This window comes from Lacerta agilis, chromosome 3 (assembly GCF_009819535.1).
Source record: "Lacerta agilis isolate rLacAgi1 chromosome 3, rLacAgi1.pri, whole genome shotgun sequence".
Lineage (NCBI taxonomy): Eukaryota > Metazoa > Chordata > Lepidosauria > Squamata > Lacertidae > Lacerta > Lacerta agilis.
This window is the reverse complement of record NC_046314.1, coordinates 39,026,651-39,042,675: the sequence shown is the minus strand read 5'-3', so window position 1 is coordinate 39,042,675 and position 16,025 is coordinate 39,026,651. Positions and strand designations below refer to the sequence as shown.

Here is a 16,025-nt window from a genome sequence, read left to right as displayed (position 1 = left end):
GGCTAGGTAGGGTACCATGCAGCCTGAACTTCGGGAATTTTACTTTGGGAATTGTTGCTGCAATTCCCTTTTGGCCAGACACTTGGGCTGAATCCCATCTAATGTCCTTCAGGTTTCCAGCTGTCAGGGGCTCAAGCAGTTCTGCTTGCACATTTATGATTATAGATTTATGTCATAAAGTTCCCAAAGGCATGACTTTCAGTCACAGGCTGCCAAGCAAGCTTCCCCATCTCAGCCTATGGTCTCCCTTTCTTTAGTGTCATGGTAGGTCAGGGTTTGTCAGTGTCTAGGCTGTAATTCAGTTTCCACTCCAGCATATGTGGTTAGAACATTCTGCGCATGTCGTTTGGCACTAACTAAACTGGGATAAAATGACCCATTCATTTACCATGCTGGTACTGATTTCCCCTGCTGCTTAAATTACAAGTTTTGTAAATAAGATTGAGGGGATCATTTCCTATGCACCGTGGTTACCAATTTCTGTGTTTATAGTTCTTGTTCGTACACATGCAAGTCTTTAATGGTTTTAAAGAAGAGGTCGTGCTAATGATAAAATGAATGGATTGCTTACATCACTCATCTGTGTGCCTTTCTGTGTACTGTGTAGGTGGATCAGCTTAGAAGTGAAGCTGGGAATCAGTCTGCACAACAAAAGAAACGGCTGAAGGACAGGGCGGCAGATGCCAAACGAATTCAAGACCTTGAGCGGCAGGCACGTAGTACAACCATTCCTCTTAACAGTTAAGGGAAGAAGGATAGTCTCGGCTGGTAATTTAGTGTGGCGAGCCATACTCTGGCCTCTATTCTTATGAATCCAGTTTTGAGATGTATGGTAGCATTGGAGACGTGTTTAGGCACTTGTAGGGCTGATCTTAATAATTAAGATTGTACCAGTTCTAATGGTGCACAACTGGGAAAGGGGTGAGCTGGGTGCAACATCTGTCACCCCACTGATCACCAGGGTTGATTCGGCTGATAAAATTAGGTAAATGGGAGTGTTGTAGGACAGAGATGGGGACACTGTGGCCTTTCAGATGTTTGTGGACTCTGGCTGCCTTTGCTTGGCCTTGGCCAGCATGATTAGTGGTCAAGAATGGAGCTGTTGTCCCAGCAACATCTGGAGGGCTACCGCTTTCCCCATTTATGCTTTAGGAGAGAATGGTGGCAAATCGTCAGCACAACGAAACACTGCTTCCCATATATCAACTATATATTGCAATGTTTCAAATAGCATTGTATCCAAAGGTAGGGAACCAAATTCCAGGTAGGTGAGGAGCATCGAGTATCAGAGAAGAAACTGCAATCCAGACTTCAGCTATGGGATAAATAATATGTAATGAACTTTTTGCTACAGGTGTTTATGAAAAAAATAAAGATTTTTTTAATTATATGGTCTATAGATATTGATGTCAGAGATAATTTTGTGGTTTTAATAGTTGATTCATGTAATTTGGTGATGCCTTTTAAAGCTATTACTTCCTTATATTCTCATTTCCTGTATGTATATGTTTATGGCATATGGGAAAGAATCATACAACTAGTTCCAGATCCTCAAGGGAACTTTGGGTGTTATCATCCTAGGATCATATACAGTAACAGGCAGTGATTCTCCAGGGTCTCTGCCAAGGGTCTTTTTCATCACCTGCTACCTAATTTATTTTAAGTGGTGATGCCCAGGATTGGTGCTGTTATCATCTGCATGCAAATTTCTCTTGAGTGAGCTATGGTCCCTTCTCTGTTCTCAGTCGACACCAGTGTTCATCTTCCTAGCATAGCAAACCATTTTTGCAAGGGAGGAGAATTATGAGTGGCTGGGGAAACCCAGCCAGATGGGCGGGGTATAAATAAATTATTATTATTATTATTATTATTAGGCGCTGGGTCTGTTCAGTTTTAAAAAAAAGTTGTAAAAACCTCTGTGTGTACCCAAGCTCTTAGGCACAACTTGCTGTGTGACTTTCTTTTGGATCTCAGCCATGTCTCATAAATGATAGTGCTTCAAAATTTAAAATTCTGTTTCTAAAACATTTGCAGTGCAAAGTGTGTACACAGGATTGCATCCATGATCTTAATTACTGGCAGTATATTCTCTGTCATTGGGAAAATGCAGCTCATGTGATTCTTTTCAGCTTAGTTAAAACACAGTAACTAATAGTTGTTGTGCTAATTTTTGAAAGGTTAAAGAAATGGAAGGGATACTGAAACGAAGGCACCCAAATTCTTTGCCAGCTTTGATATATGCCGCTGCCACGGCCACTGCTTCTGAAGGGGAAGGCAATCCATCAGCAAAAATGAATACAGTGGATTTTCTTGAGAGAAGAGTTAAGAAGCTGGAAGCTGAACTTGAGGGTAAAGATGATGAAGCGAAGAAAAGTCTCCGTGCCATGGAGCAGCAGTTTCAAAAGATAAAGGTGATTTAGACTCCACTGTGCTTTTAAGCAGCAGTATTGTTTTGGTGTGGTTGCATAGTTTTTTGTTTTTCCTGATGAGAAGCTTGAGCTGCTCCTAGGCACTCCCAAGTGTTGACTGAGTCCTACAGTAAAAAACCAAGGAGTGGGAATTAGATCATAGTTACCTTTTATATATTCTTTTAAAACTCTTCGTATTCTAGCACCAGAAATTTCAACACCTTTAATATTATAGACATGCTCCAATGCAGGCATATTCATGGACAATAAGCCTGCTTGCTTCTGTGCGGATTCAGATGCATATTCATAACAAAAGATGCCTACAGCAAGTTCACTTAGGCTCAGATGAGCATACCAGTGGGGATGTGGGTCTAGGTGCCTATCTGCTTACATATGCAGAATTTGCTGGATTAGGGTCTCCTTTATCTGAGCCCTTTTATCCTTTCCTTAAGCTGCACAGGGCGCTTAAGGGTGAGGGAGTCACAAAACCTGCCTCTTCCCTTTGCACCCATGGAAGCATCTCACGAGCAGAGCCGCATTCACAGTTAGTCTGAATATAGCTCATTGCGATAAATCATAGAATTGTAGAGCTGGAAAAGACCCTTCAGATTATCTGGTCCAAACCCCTGCAATGCAGGAATATACATACCCCCATAGGGAGATCGAACCTGCAACCTTGGCATTATCAACACCATGCTCTAACCAACTGGGCTGTCCTGGCTGTATGTATGATGCAAATCAGTTTTACCTAGGAAGTGTCACTTCATGGGGTCTTGTCTTTGCAGATTCAGTACGAGAAGAGAATTGGGGAGCTTGAGCAGCTGCTGGAATTTAAGCTGCTGAATGAGCCGCAGAAGCTTCCGGACAAGGCCGTCACCCTTGCAGCTCATGAAAGAGAACTTTGTAGTATAAATGAAGCCCACCAGATCACAGTGCAAAACCTTCAGGCTGAAATAAACTCTCTCAGAAACCAGTTAGGTCAGCTAGAGCTGCAGAAGAAAGCAAAAGATGATGCTGACCTCCAGTCGCTAGAATACCAGGTGGAGCAGGCTCACTCTAAAGCAAAGCTGGTAAGACTAAATCAAGAAATGATTGCCAAAAACAGAGAGATACAAGACCTCACAAAAACTGTAGAAAGGCTTCAGAAAGAGAGGAGGATTATGCTCTCATCTGGCAAAGCAGATGCTAAAGAAAAGCCTTCAGGAATCCTGAAAAAGGATATTGTCAAACCTAGTCAACTGAACCCCAGAAATGAAGAGTTCTTCCCCGGCACTCTTGATGAGAAAATATATCAGCCCAACGCGTTTGCTGATTGTCACATTTCAGAAGTTCTGCAAGAAAACAGCCGTCTGAAGGATGATGTAGAAAAGTTGACTCTAGAATTAAGCCAGGAAAGGATAAAAGCTCAAGCAGCCGTGGTAAATTCTGAAAGTCTTGTAAGAAGGTAATTCATTCATCACTGAGCAGTTTTTAAAATCCTGGCTTGGGACAGGAGTGGGGAACCTGGCAGCATCCAGATGTTTTTGACTACAACTCACGTCTTCTATAGCCATTAATGGGGCTGGGGCTGATGGAGTTGGAATCCACCAGCATCTGCATGACTCCAGGTTTCCTACTCCTGCTTGTAGGTACACTGTTCTAATAACCCCCACCACCAACTCTGGGCACAGATAAACCATACCCTGCCATTTCTGTAAATTGTGTAAATTAAGCCAACATGAGAGATTTTTTTGTAGTGTATTGTGCTTCTGACATGGGAAGAGTCAATGAGTTATGCATGACCTTGCTCACTGAACAATGGAAACCTTATCATGCTGGGTAACAGTGACTTCCTTTTTTTAATTGTAATGCAGCTGCAAAAGGCTGCCATTCCATTTGGGCAGTGGTAGCTTGGAGCAGCAGGAGAATGTGCTTTAAGACTGTGGTTGTTAACATCTTTGTGACATGTACATTTTTATTTATGTATTCCATCTTCATGTGAGCTCAGCCCAGCTGTAAATCTAGACATGTAAATGTCACCCCAAATAATTTCACTGATACTACAGTGTACAGGGAGGAGCTTTAAAAATCAAGCCCCCGCATAGCTATTTTCTAGAAAAATCCCCACACACAAACACACACCATACATTTAATGTGATCATGTTTTGAATATAAATGTGCAGTTTGGTTCTAAGGCAGCTGTCCCCATCAGTGACTAAGGCCAAGCTAGGCATGACCTTCTTCATATCTTTAACCTTGTGCTTGTATTTTCAAAATGTAGTAGGCGCAGGAGGCTCTGAGTTGGATTGGGGCCATGACAAGAGGAGCTTTAAACTCCTTTCCCTGACTGCATACCTCAGGGACATCCAGCTCCCAAGAGACTGTGATCTACTCAAAGAATAAAAAAGTGGCAGTGATCTACCCAGTTTTTTAGGGGTGCAGGTCAAAGTTGTTGAGGTTTTTTTTAGGGAGGCAACTCAAAATTGATCTGCCACTTTGGGGGGGGGGGGGCTGCGACATAAATCACGCCACCGGAATGTCTTCTGTTCTTTAAATCATGTACTGATAAAGGAAAGAGGGAGGTGGCGGGGGCGAATGCTCCTCCCCCCCTACAAATGAAAATGAGCCTGCGATCGACTTCTGTCGGATATCCCTGGCAAACCTGATTCTATTTCCCCTGACGCCTGCTATTTGCAATTGGATAAATTCTTCCGTTGGCACCATTTTCTCCCATGGTTAGCACTGGGTGGTGGGAATGGCATTTCCATTTGGGACCATGGTTGGGGGACAAAGGCTTCAAAGCCCCTTTCCTGTGTCACAGTACCTATCCAACTGGGAAGACCACATGCCAAATATTTGTGTTTTTAAAGGGCATGCAGACTTAAGGTTAATTCCAGGTTCATTTGGGGGCAAACCCAACATTTCTTTAGCATTCTTATCCCTTGTCCTCCTTTTGTACATGAGCTAAGAAATATGGTACAGGAAGTATTCTAGGCAGAAAAGGATACTGTTACAGGAACATCACAGGCATAAATGCACATACCAATCTAAAATAACACAGCGTTTTCACGAGAAACAACACATGTTATTTTCTGACGTTTCCAACAAACTTCTACATACTATTTTATTTTATTTTGCAACATTTACAGGGCAAAGGAAAATTTGGAAGAATACACTACAGCACTTAAAGCATCACATCAAAAGGAGCTGGAGAAGATTCTTTGTCAGTATGCTATGGAGCATTCAACTTCCAAAGCAGCCGAGTTAAATAGCAAAATTTCAGCACAGGAGGTAAGGAAGACCAGTCCTCTGTCTCACTGCTTCAAAAAACTGACAGCATTTCCTGTTTCTCAATGTTTCGTACTGTAATCTTGCCTCTGAAATCATTTAAGGTGAAGTTCACAATTCTCCTTCATTACAGTGTCTTTTTGTGTTCTTACGTGCATAGTCAGAGGTAAATTCAAGTGATCTTAATACAGCTTTAGTCAACAAAAGTTCAAGTTCAAGTTGTTAAACCAAAGCTCCACTTACCTGCTTGTAATAGGATTCAAGAGATACTTCCATTGAAAATTTCTAATAATTGAGAATCTTTCCATAGGTCTTTATTAAACATCTTCAGCAACAAGTTCGTGAGTTACAAAGAGATCAAGAAGCACTTGCAGTTTCACAAAAGCGAGAGGAAATTCTTCAAAAAGAGGTAATTCAGAGTATTAGAAATTTGATTCTTTAAAACGACAGTATGAGCAGGAACAACGTGGTGCCCAGACTCTGCCCCTCTTCCCCCTTTCTGTAATTTATGTATTGGCTTTGGTGCTTTGTTCATTGAGACTTTAAGCCATATTTTTCCATTGCATTTTAAATGGGAAACAGATGCAGTATTGTACTGCAGACTGAGATATAAAATCAAAAATTAAAGCTAATTTTTAGATGTGACTGAATGTGCACACATACACATATACAGTCGTACCTTGGTTTTAAAACAGCCTAGTTTTCAAACAATCAAAACCCGGAAGCGGCTGTTCTGGTTTTCGAGCGTTCTTTTGGAAGCCGAACGTCTGACAGGGCTTCTGCAGCTTTCCATTGGCTGCAGGAGCTCTCTCTAGCAAGTGTACTTGGGATTCTAGCCTTGCCGCTAAGCTAATGCAATCCATATGACTTCTATCCTCTTTATTAAAATATCCCTAATATTTCTTATATAAACAAGTGCACTTATTAGATTCCAGTGTGTTGCATCCCATACCGAATCAATGGGGATGGTGTGCTTACTGAATTCCTTTTGGGGAAACTCCTATCCCCAGAAATGTTTTGAGTGGGTGTAGGAGCATCTGTTGCTGTCAATGCGGTTGAGCATACACAGGAAAACAAAACAGGTAATTTCATGTTCTCAAATTTTAGATGGCAAAACTGTTAGAAGAACTTGGAGAGGCTAGAGAGAGCCAGACCCCAGAGATGAAACGATTTGTGTGTCTAGAAAGGAAGATCAAACACTTGGAGGCCAGATATGAACAAAGAGAACAAGAACTTCAGCAGGTAAATAAAACAGGGAATTCTTCTCTTTAAAAAAGTCAATGTTTCAAATGTTTAAAGTTTCAAATGTTTGAGTGCAAATGCCCTTCAAAATGCTTAATGTAACAAGTACTTACATTATGGAGTCTCAAGCCACATCTAAAAAATATGATAGACCTACAATCTGATTTAGTCAGTATTTAGATGTGTTGATTTGTAGAGCCCCTTCCAAAGAATTTTTAAAACAAGTATAAATGAAAGGTTTTCTAAATGCTCTGATAATGAAACAGTCGGGCTTAGAAATTATGCTGCCATCTTTCATCAGTGAAATTGTTTACCACCCAGGTAATACAGCAAACACAGCATATTGCGGAAGTTGAACAAATCCAGGAGACTGAGAAATGGCGGAAGCTGGCACTGTTGAAAAATCAAGAGCTTGAGAAATTTCGCATTGAACTGGATTCAATTTTGGACGTTCTACGGCAGCTGCAGAAACAGGGTGTTATCATTCCACCAGGTGGCCCAAGCATGCTGGAAAATGACTGGAAGACTAGAAAGCTCCTCATTTAATCAGTGAAACAGCTTCAATAGAGAGAAAAGATGAAAGCCTTGCCACAAAAGGTGATTAGTTTTTAACTTCATAGTTGTGCCCAGGTTTCTCTTGTATACATTTATCCTGATCCTTGCTGACTTATTTTTATTCTGTATATTAAATAATACTACTTGCAAATTTGAAGTGCTGAACTTTTTCCCCCCTTCACAAAAAAGAATCTCCGCACTTTATTGAATGCGTTAGAAGATTTGTCTACCAAAGTAAACTATGCTCCTGTTCCTACTGCTTGGATTATAAGACCAGACCAAAAGCAATTGGTGACCAAGCAGCAATATCCATAAGCAGAGTACGATGTCAACTTTCATCAGGTCTTTCTCCTTGGGGGTGCAAGGGTGTCAGCAAACTTCTATTTTCATTCCTCCTCCTAAACCTGTATAAATAAAGGAGCTTCTTTCCACTCTGGAAGCAACTACTTCAGCAAAGCTTTAAAGTATGGATTTCTCTCTCTTGAAAAGGTATGAATAAAGGCTCTTAAAAGGTAAGGTGTATATATAATTATAGATCTCTGTTTTAAAAAAAAGCAGGTAACACAATAAAGGCAAAAAGGTGGTTTTTAGGTATTAGAGGCAACTGTTAAACCATTATCAGGTTAACAGCTTTTTAATTCCTTGGAAGGGACAGAATGAACATTTGCAAATGGCATCCATTCTCATCCTTTTGCATGTCAGTTAATGCTGAAAAAGTGCTAGTTTAGATATCCTAGCATGGAAAGATTTCATTATAGATAAGTGATGCTGTGAAATTGGTGCTAGCGATCTTGAGCAAAAACAGGACCATTGGCCATTAAGGCCACTTTCAGACATCAAAGCCAGCTAAAAATTAGTCAGCTACATGAAAAGCACTGGGCCTCAAGTCAGTGTGAAAGTCGCACCATCTGCCCTAGAGGCTGTTGCCTCTGATCCCATGTCAAGGGGGCTGATTTGTATCTACTCTGCTTTGAGATTCCCCAAAGTGAGAACACTAACAGTATCATTTCCCATAAATGATGTGCCACTCTAGTTGGCCATGGAAATACTACCCACTCTAGTATTGATACCAAAATGCTACAATATAGAGATGCCTAAGCTTTTCGCTATCCATAGATTGGTGGAGCCCTAACATTGCAAGGGATCAAATAGTATGCATCGTTTAAAAAGGCCTTTGTGATATCAACATAGTGCCACATTACTTCACATGATCTCCACCTTCCCTAGAGATTAAATGAGGTCATAGAAAGTGGGGGAAGGGGGCAGAGCAGAGCAAGCTCACAAAGGCGCAACTACTTTAACCTCCAGATGAGGTCCATCTTTAAAAAACAAACAAACCAGTGTGTCCCTACACAGACTAGATACCCGTTCACCCACCTTCCATTTTTATTAAAGAAAGAAATAACACCTAGCAAAGTAATATACAAAATCATCATTTCTGGCTATAAACCTGCCATTACAGACATGGTGTTGTGATCCAGCTTCTTGTTCTTTTAATTACAAAGGTTAAAAGATAAAGTACCCCTGAATGGTTAAGTCCAGTCAAAGGCAACTATGGGGTTGTGGCACTCATCTCACTTTCAGGCCAAGGGAGCTGGCGTTTGTCCACAGACAGCTTTCCGGGTCATGTGGCCAGCATGTAAACCACATCTGGCACAACGGAACACCGTGAAGGAAACCAGACTGCACAGAAACGCCATTTACCTTCCTGCCACAGCGGTCCCTATTTATCTATTTGCACTGGCATGCTTTCAAACTGCTAGGTTGGCAGGAGCTGGGACAGGACAACGGGAGCTCACCTCATTGTGGGGATTTGAACCACTGACCTTCCGATTGGCAAGCCCAAGAGGCTCAGTGGTTTGGACCACAGCGCCACCTGTTCCCTTATGCAACTACTACTCCCTAATACAACTCCTTTACTAGCAGATATACTGTGGTACCTCGGGTTACATATGCTTCAGGTTACATACTCTGCTAACCCAGAAATAACGCTTCAGGTTAATAACTTAGCTTCAGGATAAGAACAGAAATCGTGCTCTGGCAGCGGGAGGCCCCATTAGCTAAAGTGGTGCTTCAGGTTAAGCTTCAGGTCCTCCTTGGACTCATTCAGACTTAACACTAGAAGCAAGGTTTTGAGATGTAGAAAGCTGTTCATTGAGCGAAGGATGTTCAAAACAAAAATGGGCAAATTTGAATTTCAAATTATTTATACCAAACAATAGGAACAATAAGGAGATAATTGTTCCAGCAAAGCAAATTAACATAATATGTTATATAAATCCTCAGAAAAGGCAGTAGCAAACAAACTAAAAACCACAGGAAAAGTCAACAAGATTCCATCCCACCATCAGAGAACCCTTGTAAAACAAAGAAAATATAAAGCAGAAAGGGACTTACATTGCCACGGCTGGAAACATTTCCCAGGCACGCTGTATGCCGATGATGGTATTTGCAAAGTGGTCGGGGCATTTGGTGTCAACAGTGAGGACTCGTAATGGTTAGAATCCTTATGATGCTGTCATCTAGATGCCACCATCTTCCTTCTGATGGAGGCACATTCCTTTTTCATAATGTCTAGATATGGTATCTTCTTTAGAGTCTTCATGAGCAAGCCAAAGTCCCCTCCCCCACATCCCAGAGAGGTGGGGCAGGCATATATATTTGGTCCAATAACAGCAATGGGGCCATTTGGGGGCTTTCTACTGGTTGATGTCAACAAGGATCCCATCAGTGGCCCATCCATCTGCCTACAGGCAAAAGGGGAAGCACTACTGCAGCAGAAAACTGACACTGGCTTCAATCCATGTCTCTGTTTGTAAGTTTGTTTCCCTAGTGCTATGTGCAATGCAATTCAGAAGCTCACTTAAGACTAGATATTGCATGGCACAATGAAAGTATGGCAGTTCACAGAAGGTGGCAGGCTTTATTTTTAATATAAAAATCAACAACCCAGTTTATTTCAAGCAATAGTACTGGAGAAATAATATATATCAAGAAGTTACACTCCTGGATCAAGCATGAAGAAAAGCAAAACAAAACATGCTATTCACACTGACACCAATTAAGAGCATCTCTTTTCTATAGGAATTTTTCTATAGGAAAAACACGACTATGGGAACATAAGGGAGTGAGCATGATGTATACCTACAGGGCTTTTTGTAAATATGCAAGAAGCATGCTAGACAATTGGTCCCAGTAAGTATATGCAGTATACATATGATTGAACACACAAGAATAGTTCTTGCACATTATGAGGATTATAAAGCACACATACAGCATAGATGTATGCACACTCATTCCTGCAACACAGGATATGGCCTAAGGCTTTCGCCACAGAATGCCCAACTACTTCTGAATGATGTAGAACTATGTCTCACTGTAAAGCCATTGACCCCCTAGTGCTAAAGTCTATTGATCACAACAGGACTTAGATAAATTGTGGCAATCCCATTTATTTCAACACTTAGGTACAATTGACTTCCTCTGAATTGAGTTTTTTGAGGGTTGTGTTAATGGTCAGGGGTCCCTTTATGAAGTCTAGTCAAAGACAACTCTGAGCTTGCGGTGCTCATCTCGCTTTACTGGCCAAGGGAGCCGGCGTTTGTCTGCAGACAGCTTCCAGGTCATGTGGCCAGCATGACTAAGCCGCTTCTGGTGAACCAGAGCAGCGCACAGAAACGCCATTTCTTAGCCTGCTTAAATGCAAGGCTTAAGAGTTTTGTGACTTTCAAACGCACTCAGGGGCTTCACATGTACACAATCCAACAACTCTCACATCCCATCATATTCCAGCATGGATAACTTCCTTATTAAACAGCTCTGCTGTACTTCTGGAAATAAAATGAAATAAAACGATAAGCAGTGTAAAAAGCTCTGGCTTCATCAAACACTTAAAAAGACTACATAGAACTATCCCATGCTGGTTACCAGAGAGTATTCAACTGTAGTCCTGTACTCACCAATGAAAGATAGGATAGAAAGTAAAGGAGAAATGTGTTCTGTTTTAATGTAAGAAATACCTTGCTCAATATTCTTCAGTCAGTAATCTGGTGGGAGGCTGGACTCAGTGTTTGCTCTCTAAAATAATAGGCGGCTCTGAAATCAGTAGGTCGTCTTCACCCAGGGAAGAATTCTGGTCAGTGTTCACAAAGTTGGGGATGTTGAATTTTGCATGGCTATTCAGCTGCTCCTCCAGTCTCTCGTTGCTTTCAATTACTTCCTGAAAATGGATGTTACTGTCCATAACTGGCACTCTCTGGCATTGCTTTGCCCTGTCCATGTTCTCATATTCATTGATGTAGCAGTGAAAAAGCAGCCTGGATTCCTCAGCAGCCTGCTGAGAAATGATCCTATCAGAATCGAGAGGCCTTCCAAAGTCTGCCACAAAGTTGTTCATGCAGAGCCTTTTCTCAGAAGAGTCTGCAGTGCTAGGAAGCAAGGACAGAGGAGCGGTGCGTGAGAAATTGAGCACAATTTCGTTTAGGAACACAGTATGAAAGATCAGGTGCCAAAAAAACTCTCTGGAAACAGACGGGGCTGAGACAGGATGGCAAAAAATATGTCCTCCCCATTCCAGAATCTCTTGAGTCAATGGCTTGCCCTTATCCTACAATATACAACTGATTACATGCCTATCTGAACCAACTCTAAGTGCTGCAAATTCTGTAGAGTTCATTGCAAGGACTGTCCTCCCTGCCCCACGACAAACCATACATTTCTGATAAACAGTAAAGCCAAACACCTGTGAAAACACAAACTTAACATAGCAACTGAATGGAAATACTTGTCCTCTCCAGATATTCTTCTTAAAAGAAGAAGCTTGACATGCAGTTCTAATTTTGTGTTTTCAACGGTTAAAAAAAAAATATATCCCAAGGAATTTTGAATGTTTTCCACATAATTGTAATTTTAATTTAAAAAAAAAACCCAGTTATAAACAAAACCTAAGTCATCCAGATTTAAATAAAATCACTAAACTTATTTTCAGGGGAGCGCCCTTACACTCAGAGAATGGATAAAATTGTGTTGGAATCCATCTGCCAGAAAAGGTTTGCAATAGATGGGCTCTGCCTCCTGCAAGCCAGCTAAACCCTACAGCTGGACATTCTGTATTCCCAACAGTTATGAACTGGGATGGGGAACCTGTGGCTCTCAGATGTCGATGGTTTACACTTCCCATTACTCCCAACCATTGGCAATGCCAGCTGAGGCTGATGGGAACTGGAGTCCAGCTCCATCAAGAGGGCTAGTTCTCTATCCCCTCATCTCGAATATTCATTAGGCTATCTGATTTATTTCCAGACATCCTGGTTTGGGGTTGCAGGAGAAAGGAGGCTGATGGGGCTCTGCCCTTTCCATCTTTCTCCTAGCTCCCAAGCCTTGGCTGATTACCTGCCGTAAACCATCATCTTGTCTCCTTTTCTTCATTAAAGTAACTGGCATGCCTTCATTGACAAGATCAAGGGGACATCCATCTTTTCAGAACGGACAAGTTACATAGAATTGTACAGTGGCTAAAACATAAGCTGTGTTGGGTCTACTCTATTTCTGAGCAAATTCCAAAGAGCTATGGCAACAGAGGTGCTGCTGGGTCCTGGGCCTTAGACGTCTGTTTGGTGGTACTTACTCTTGGTGTGGTGCTCCCGCCTTGGTCAGCAAGGTCAGTACAAAGAACATAAAAATGACGAAGACAACAAGGCCAACCCAAAACCCAATCACAATCGAATCTGTAAGAGAAGCAGAGGAGGAGGGAGATTAATCGGCTGACGTGGGTGCAATAGATTTCCATTAATACAAAAATGAAAAATGAACCAGCTGTTGCCCAATCCTTGGCTGATTATGCTTTGTGTACATTTTGTCAAGCCCTGATTTGGTGAGGTTCATCTCTGCACAGAAATGTACCGGTATTTGTGCGTACTACTGCCCCAGGTGTATGTACAATCCACATACAATCCACTGTCTGTGTCAGCTGTTCACAGTGCGGATCACTTTGTGAGCAGCCTGGGGTGCCTAAATGCCCCTCCCTACCTTTCTCTCTAACTTTTGACAGGTGAACAGTGATGTTAGAACTTGCACTGCCAGTCATGTAAAGATCTCTGGATTGGGGCCAGAGTCTTGTCTTGTTAATATACGCTGTCAGTTAAATCAGGCAAAGAATTTTGTTTTACTGCTTTGCAGGGGCAGAGGAAGGGGGTGCAGTGGGGGTGGGATGCCCCGGGTGTCACCACTGAGAGGGGTGACAAAATGCCAGGCGGCACTCACCGCAGGGCCTGCAGTGCACCCGAGCAACACATCTCTCCTGGAAGTGACGTGGTGGCTTGAGTGCCCACAGGCTCCGTGCTGCCCCAAACAGTCCACCCGCTGCCTTCCCCTCAGCTGTAGAGCAGCTGAGTGGAAGGAGAGAGGCAGACTCCTCAGAGGCCCCATGGAGTGTTCTGCCCCACAGGTGGCTGGCCCCATCCATGGGCGCAGGGCATCCCCCTGGGCGTAGGGCACACGTGCCGCCCCAAGCGCCCAATTGGCTTTCTCCATCGCTGCTGCTTCGCAAAGATTCCTCTAGCACACGTATAGCATGGGAAACAACCCGTTATGGTCTGTGCGCATACACACAAACACACACATTGTAGCATTTCCTTCCCAATATTCCAGGGGATTGAATTTAAAACCAGCAAAGAAGGCAAACTCAAATGACAGCAAGAACACAAAAGTAAGATACTAAAAGCTATTTTTTCCTTAGCTATATAATTTTCAAACAATAAAAGGAACGATTACAGCATGGCAGAGTAAAGCAGCTTATAATTAAGGCTGACTGCAGCTTCATTATGCTCTGTTCTGCACACAACTCTGGCAAATTCCATTTGGAAAGATGAGCCTCCTTTCATAAAGGACTATGTAGTGCTCATCACAACAGTCTTGGCTGTGTCTTCCAAAGAGCAGCTCAGATCACAGGAACAAATTGAGGCTATGCGATTATTACCAAGGCCATGAAACATAGGATGAGCAGAGACGATCTAAAAAGAAGCTCGCCGTGCACCCCTGAGGCATGGAGTGATCCTGAAATGACTGGTCCTCATAAAAGAAAAAAAAATCCTTGCTCGGAAGTCAGGGTTGCCCCCTTCCCTATCTGTAAAGCCCGTGCTCTCAAACTGCGGGTACGAATATTTAAGAAAATTACAAGGGATATGTCAATGGTGCTATCAAATTGACTTAAGTGTGGGTATGTATGCCCAATTCCAAAAAATGCATTTTCTTGACATTCAAGTTGAGAATGAAGAGTTTTGGTAATTGAAACAAGCAAGACAGAGAGCTTCCAGATTAAGACTTACATTTATGAGCCTTGAGGCCTTCAAAGGAAACTGGCCCATATTCATAATATTCATATTCCCAAGTATAATCAGAATTCGATAGTAAAGAGTGGTGGGATGTTCTGTTGGAAATAAATCTGGGTCCAGCCATCTCCAACCTGCATCAATACAGAAATGCAAAGACAACAAGCTTTAGCAGAAAAAACCCCAAAACTCTCAGCTTTCCAGCCACGACCCCTCATTCCAATCTATAGCAGTTCTCTTCTCTTACAAATGCCAACCTTCACATTCCCCCTCCGCCGTCTGTTGATGGATGGCTAAAATCAGCAGTGAAGCAGCTGAACACATGGTGATTCCAGGGCTGATGTTAGGTTATATATAGCCTTTCCTCCATGGAGCTCAAGCTGGCATACAGTGGTGCCTCGGGTTAAGAACTTAAGTCGTTCCAGAGGTCCATTCTTAACTGAAACTGTTCTTAACCTGAGGTACCACTTTAGCTAATGGGGCCTCCCGCTGCCGCCGCACGGCCGGAGCATGATTTCTGTTCTCATCCTGAAGCAAAGTTCTTAACCAGAGGTACTATTTCTGGGTTAGCGGAGTCTGTAACCTGAAGCGTCTGTAACCCGAGGTGACACTGAGAGACAGTGACAGACACAAGGTCACCCAGTGAGCTTCATGGCTAAGTGGGAACTTGAACTCTGCCCTCCCAGGCCCTAGTCCAAAACTCTAACCTCTACACCACACTGACTCTCTGGGGCTCATAGATTTTATGCTAAAAGTGAGGTGCTGTAGACACATAAAAGGAACATAATGCTGTGCTGACATCCATTCAGAGACAGCTTGCAATTATTACAAACCCTCATTTTACGTTTGCCTAGTTTACAAATGTATGCTTATATGTGTAGCACAATGCCACAATCAGGCGCCTTCAGTGTAGTTTAAAGGACATTACCGGTAATAGTTGAAGCCTCACAACCATTTCCACTTTAGAGGAAAGAGAACTCTGAAAAATGTGTGCACATATATTAAGACCGTACAGGCTATTTGGTATTCTCACGCCATCCAAGCATACCTGTCACAGAGGGATTTTTGAAAACCCTCCGCAGGCTTAGTGTTTTAAAAATAGCTGGGCTCTTAATTGTGATAGGCAGTTCGTAATAAATTCTGCACAGTTTTGAAAAAAGTGCACACTCTAGTCAGCCTCAGGAGGTAATCTGTTAATTCTAAAACTAACTACTAGCATTTTTTA

General features: G+C 42.3%; 2 protein-coding genes across 2 annotated transcripts in view; one reads left to right on the top strand and one right to left on the bottom strand.

The window, feature by feature from the left end:
* Nucleotides 1-7,623, top strand: part of CEP162 (centrosomal protein 162) — a 33,239-nt gene extending 25,616 nt beyond the window's left edge. The window contains exons 23-29 of the mRNA XM_033143349.1: nt 608-712; nt 2,178-2,411; nt 3,194-3,852; nt 5,537-5,678; nt 5,986-6,084; nt 6,783-6,917; nt 7,239-7,623. Coding sequence (XP_032999240.1) covers nt 608-712; nt 2,178-2,411; nt 3,194-3,852; nt 5,537-5,678; nt 5,986-6,084; nt 6,783-6,917; nt 7,239-7,463 — 1,599 coding nt within the window. The 3' untranslated portion in view covers nt 7,464-7,623. The remainder of the gene's footprint in view (nt 1-607; nt 713-2,177; nt 2,412-3,193; nt 3,853-5,536; nt 5,679-5,985; nt 6,085-6,782; nt 6,918-7,238) is intronic.
* Nucleotides 7,624-11,157: 3,534 nt separating this feature from the next.
* On the bottom strand, nt 11,158-14,960 carry MRAP2 (melanocortin 2 receptor accessory protein 2). Its single transcript, XM_033143348.1, has 3 exons — nt 14,798-14,960; nt 13,099-13,198; nt 11,158-11,899 (listed from the first exon to the last, which is right to left on the bottom strand). The coding sequence occupies exons 1-3, from the start codon at nt 14,925-14,927 to the stop codon at nt 11,536-11,538; spliced, it is 594 nt and encodes a 197-aa protein (XP_032999239.1). The 5' UTR covers nt 14,928-14,960; the 3' UTR covers nt 11,158-11,535.
* Nucleotides 14,961-16,025: the final 1,065 nt, after the last annotated feature.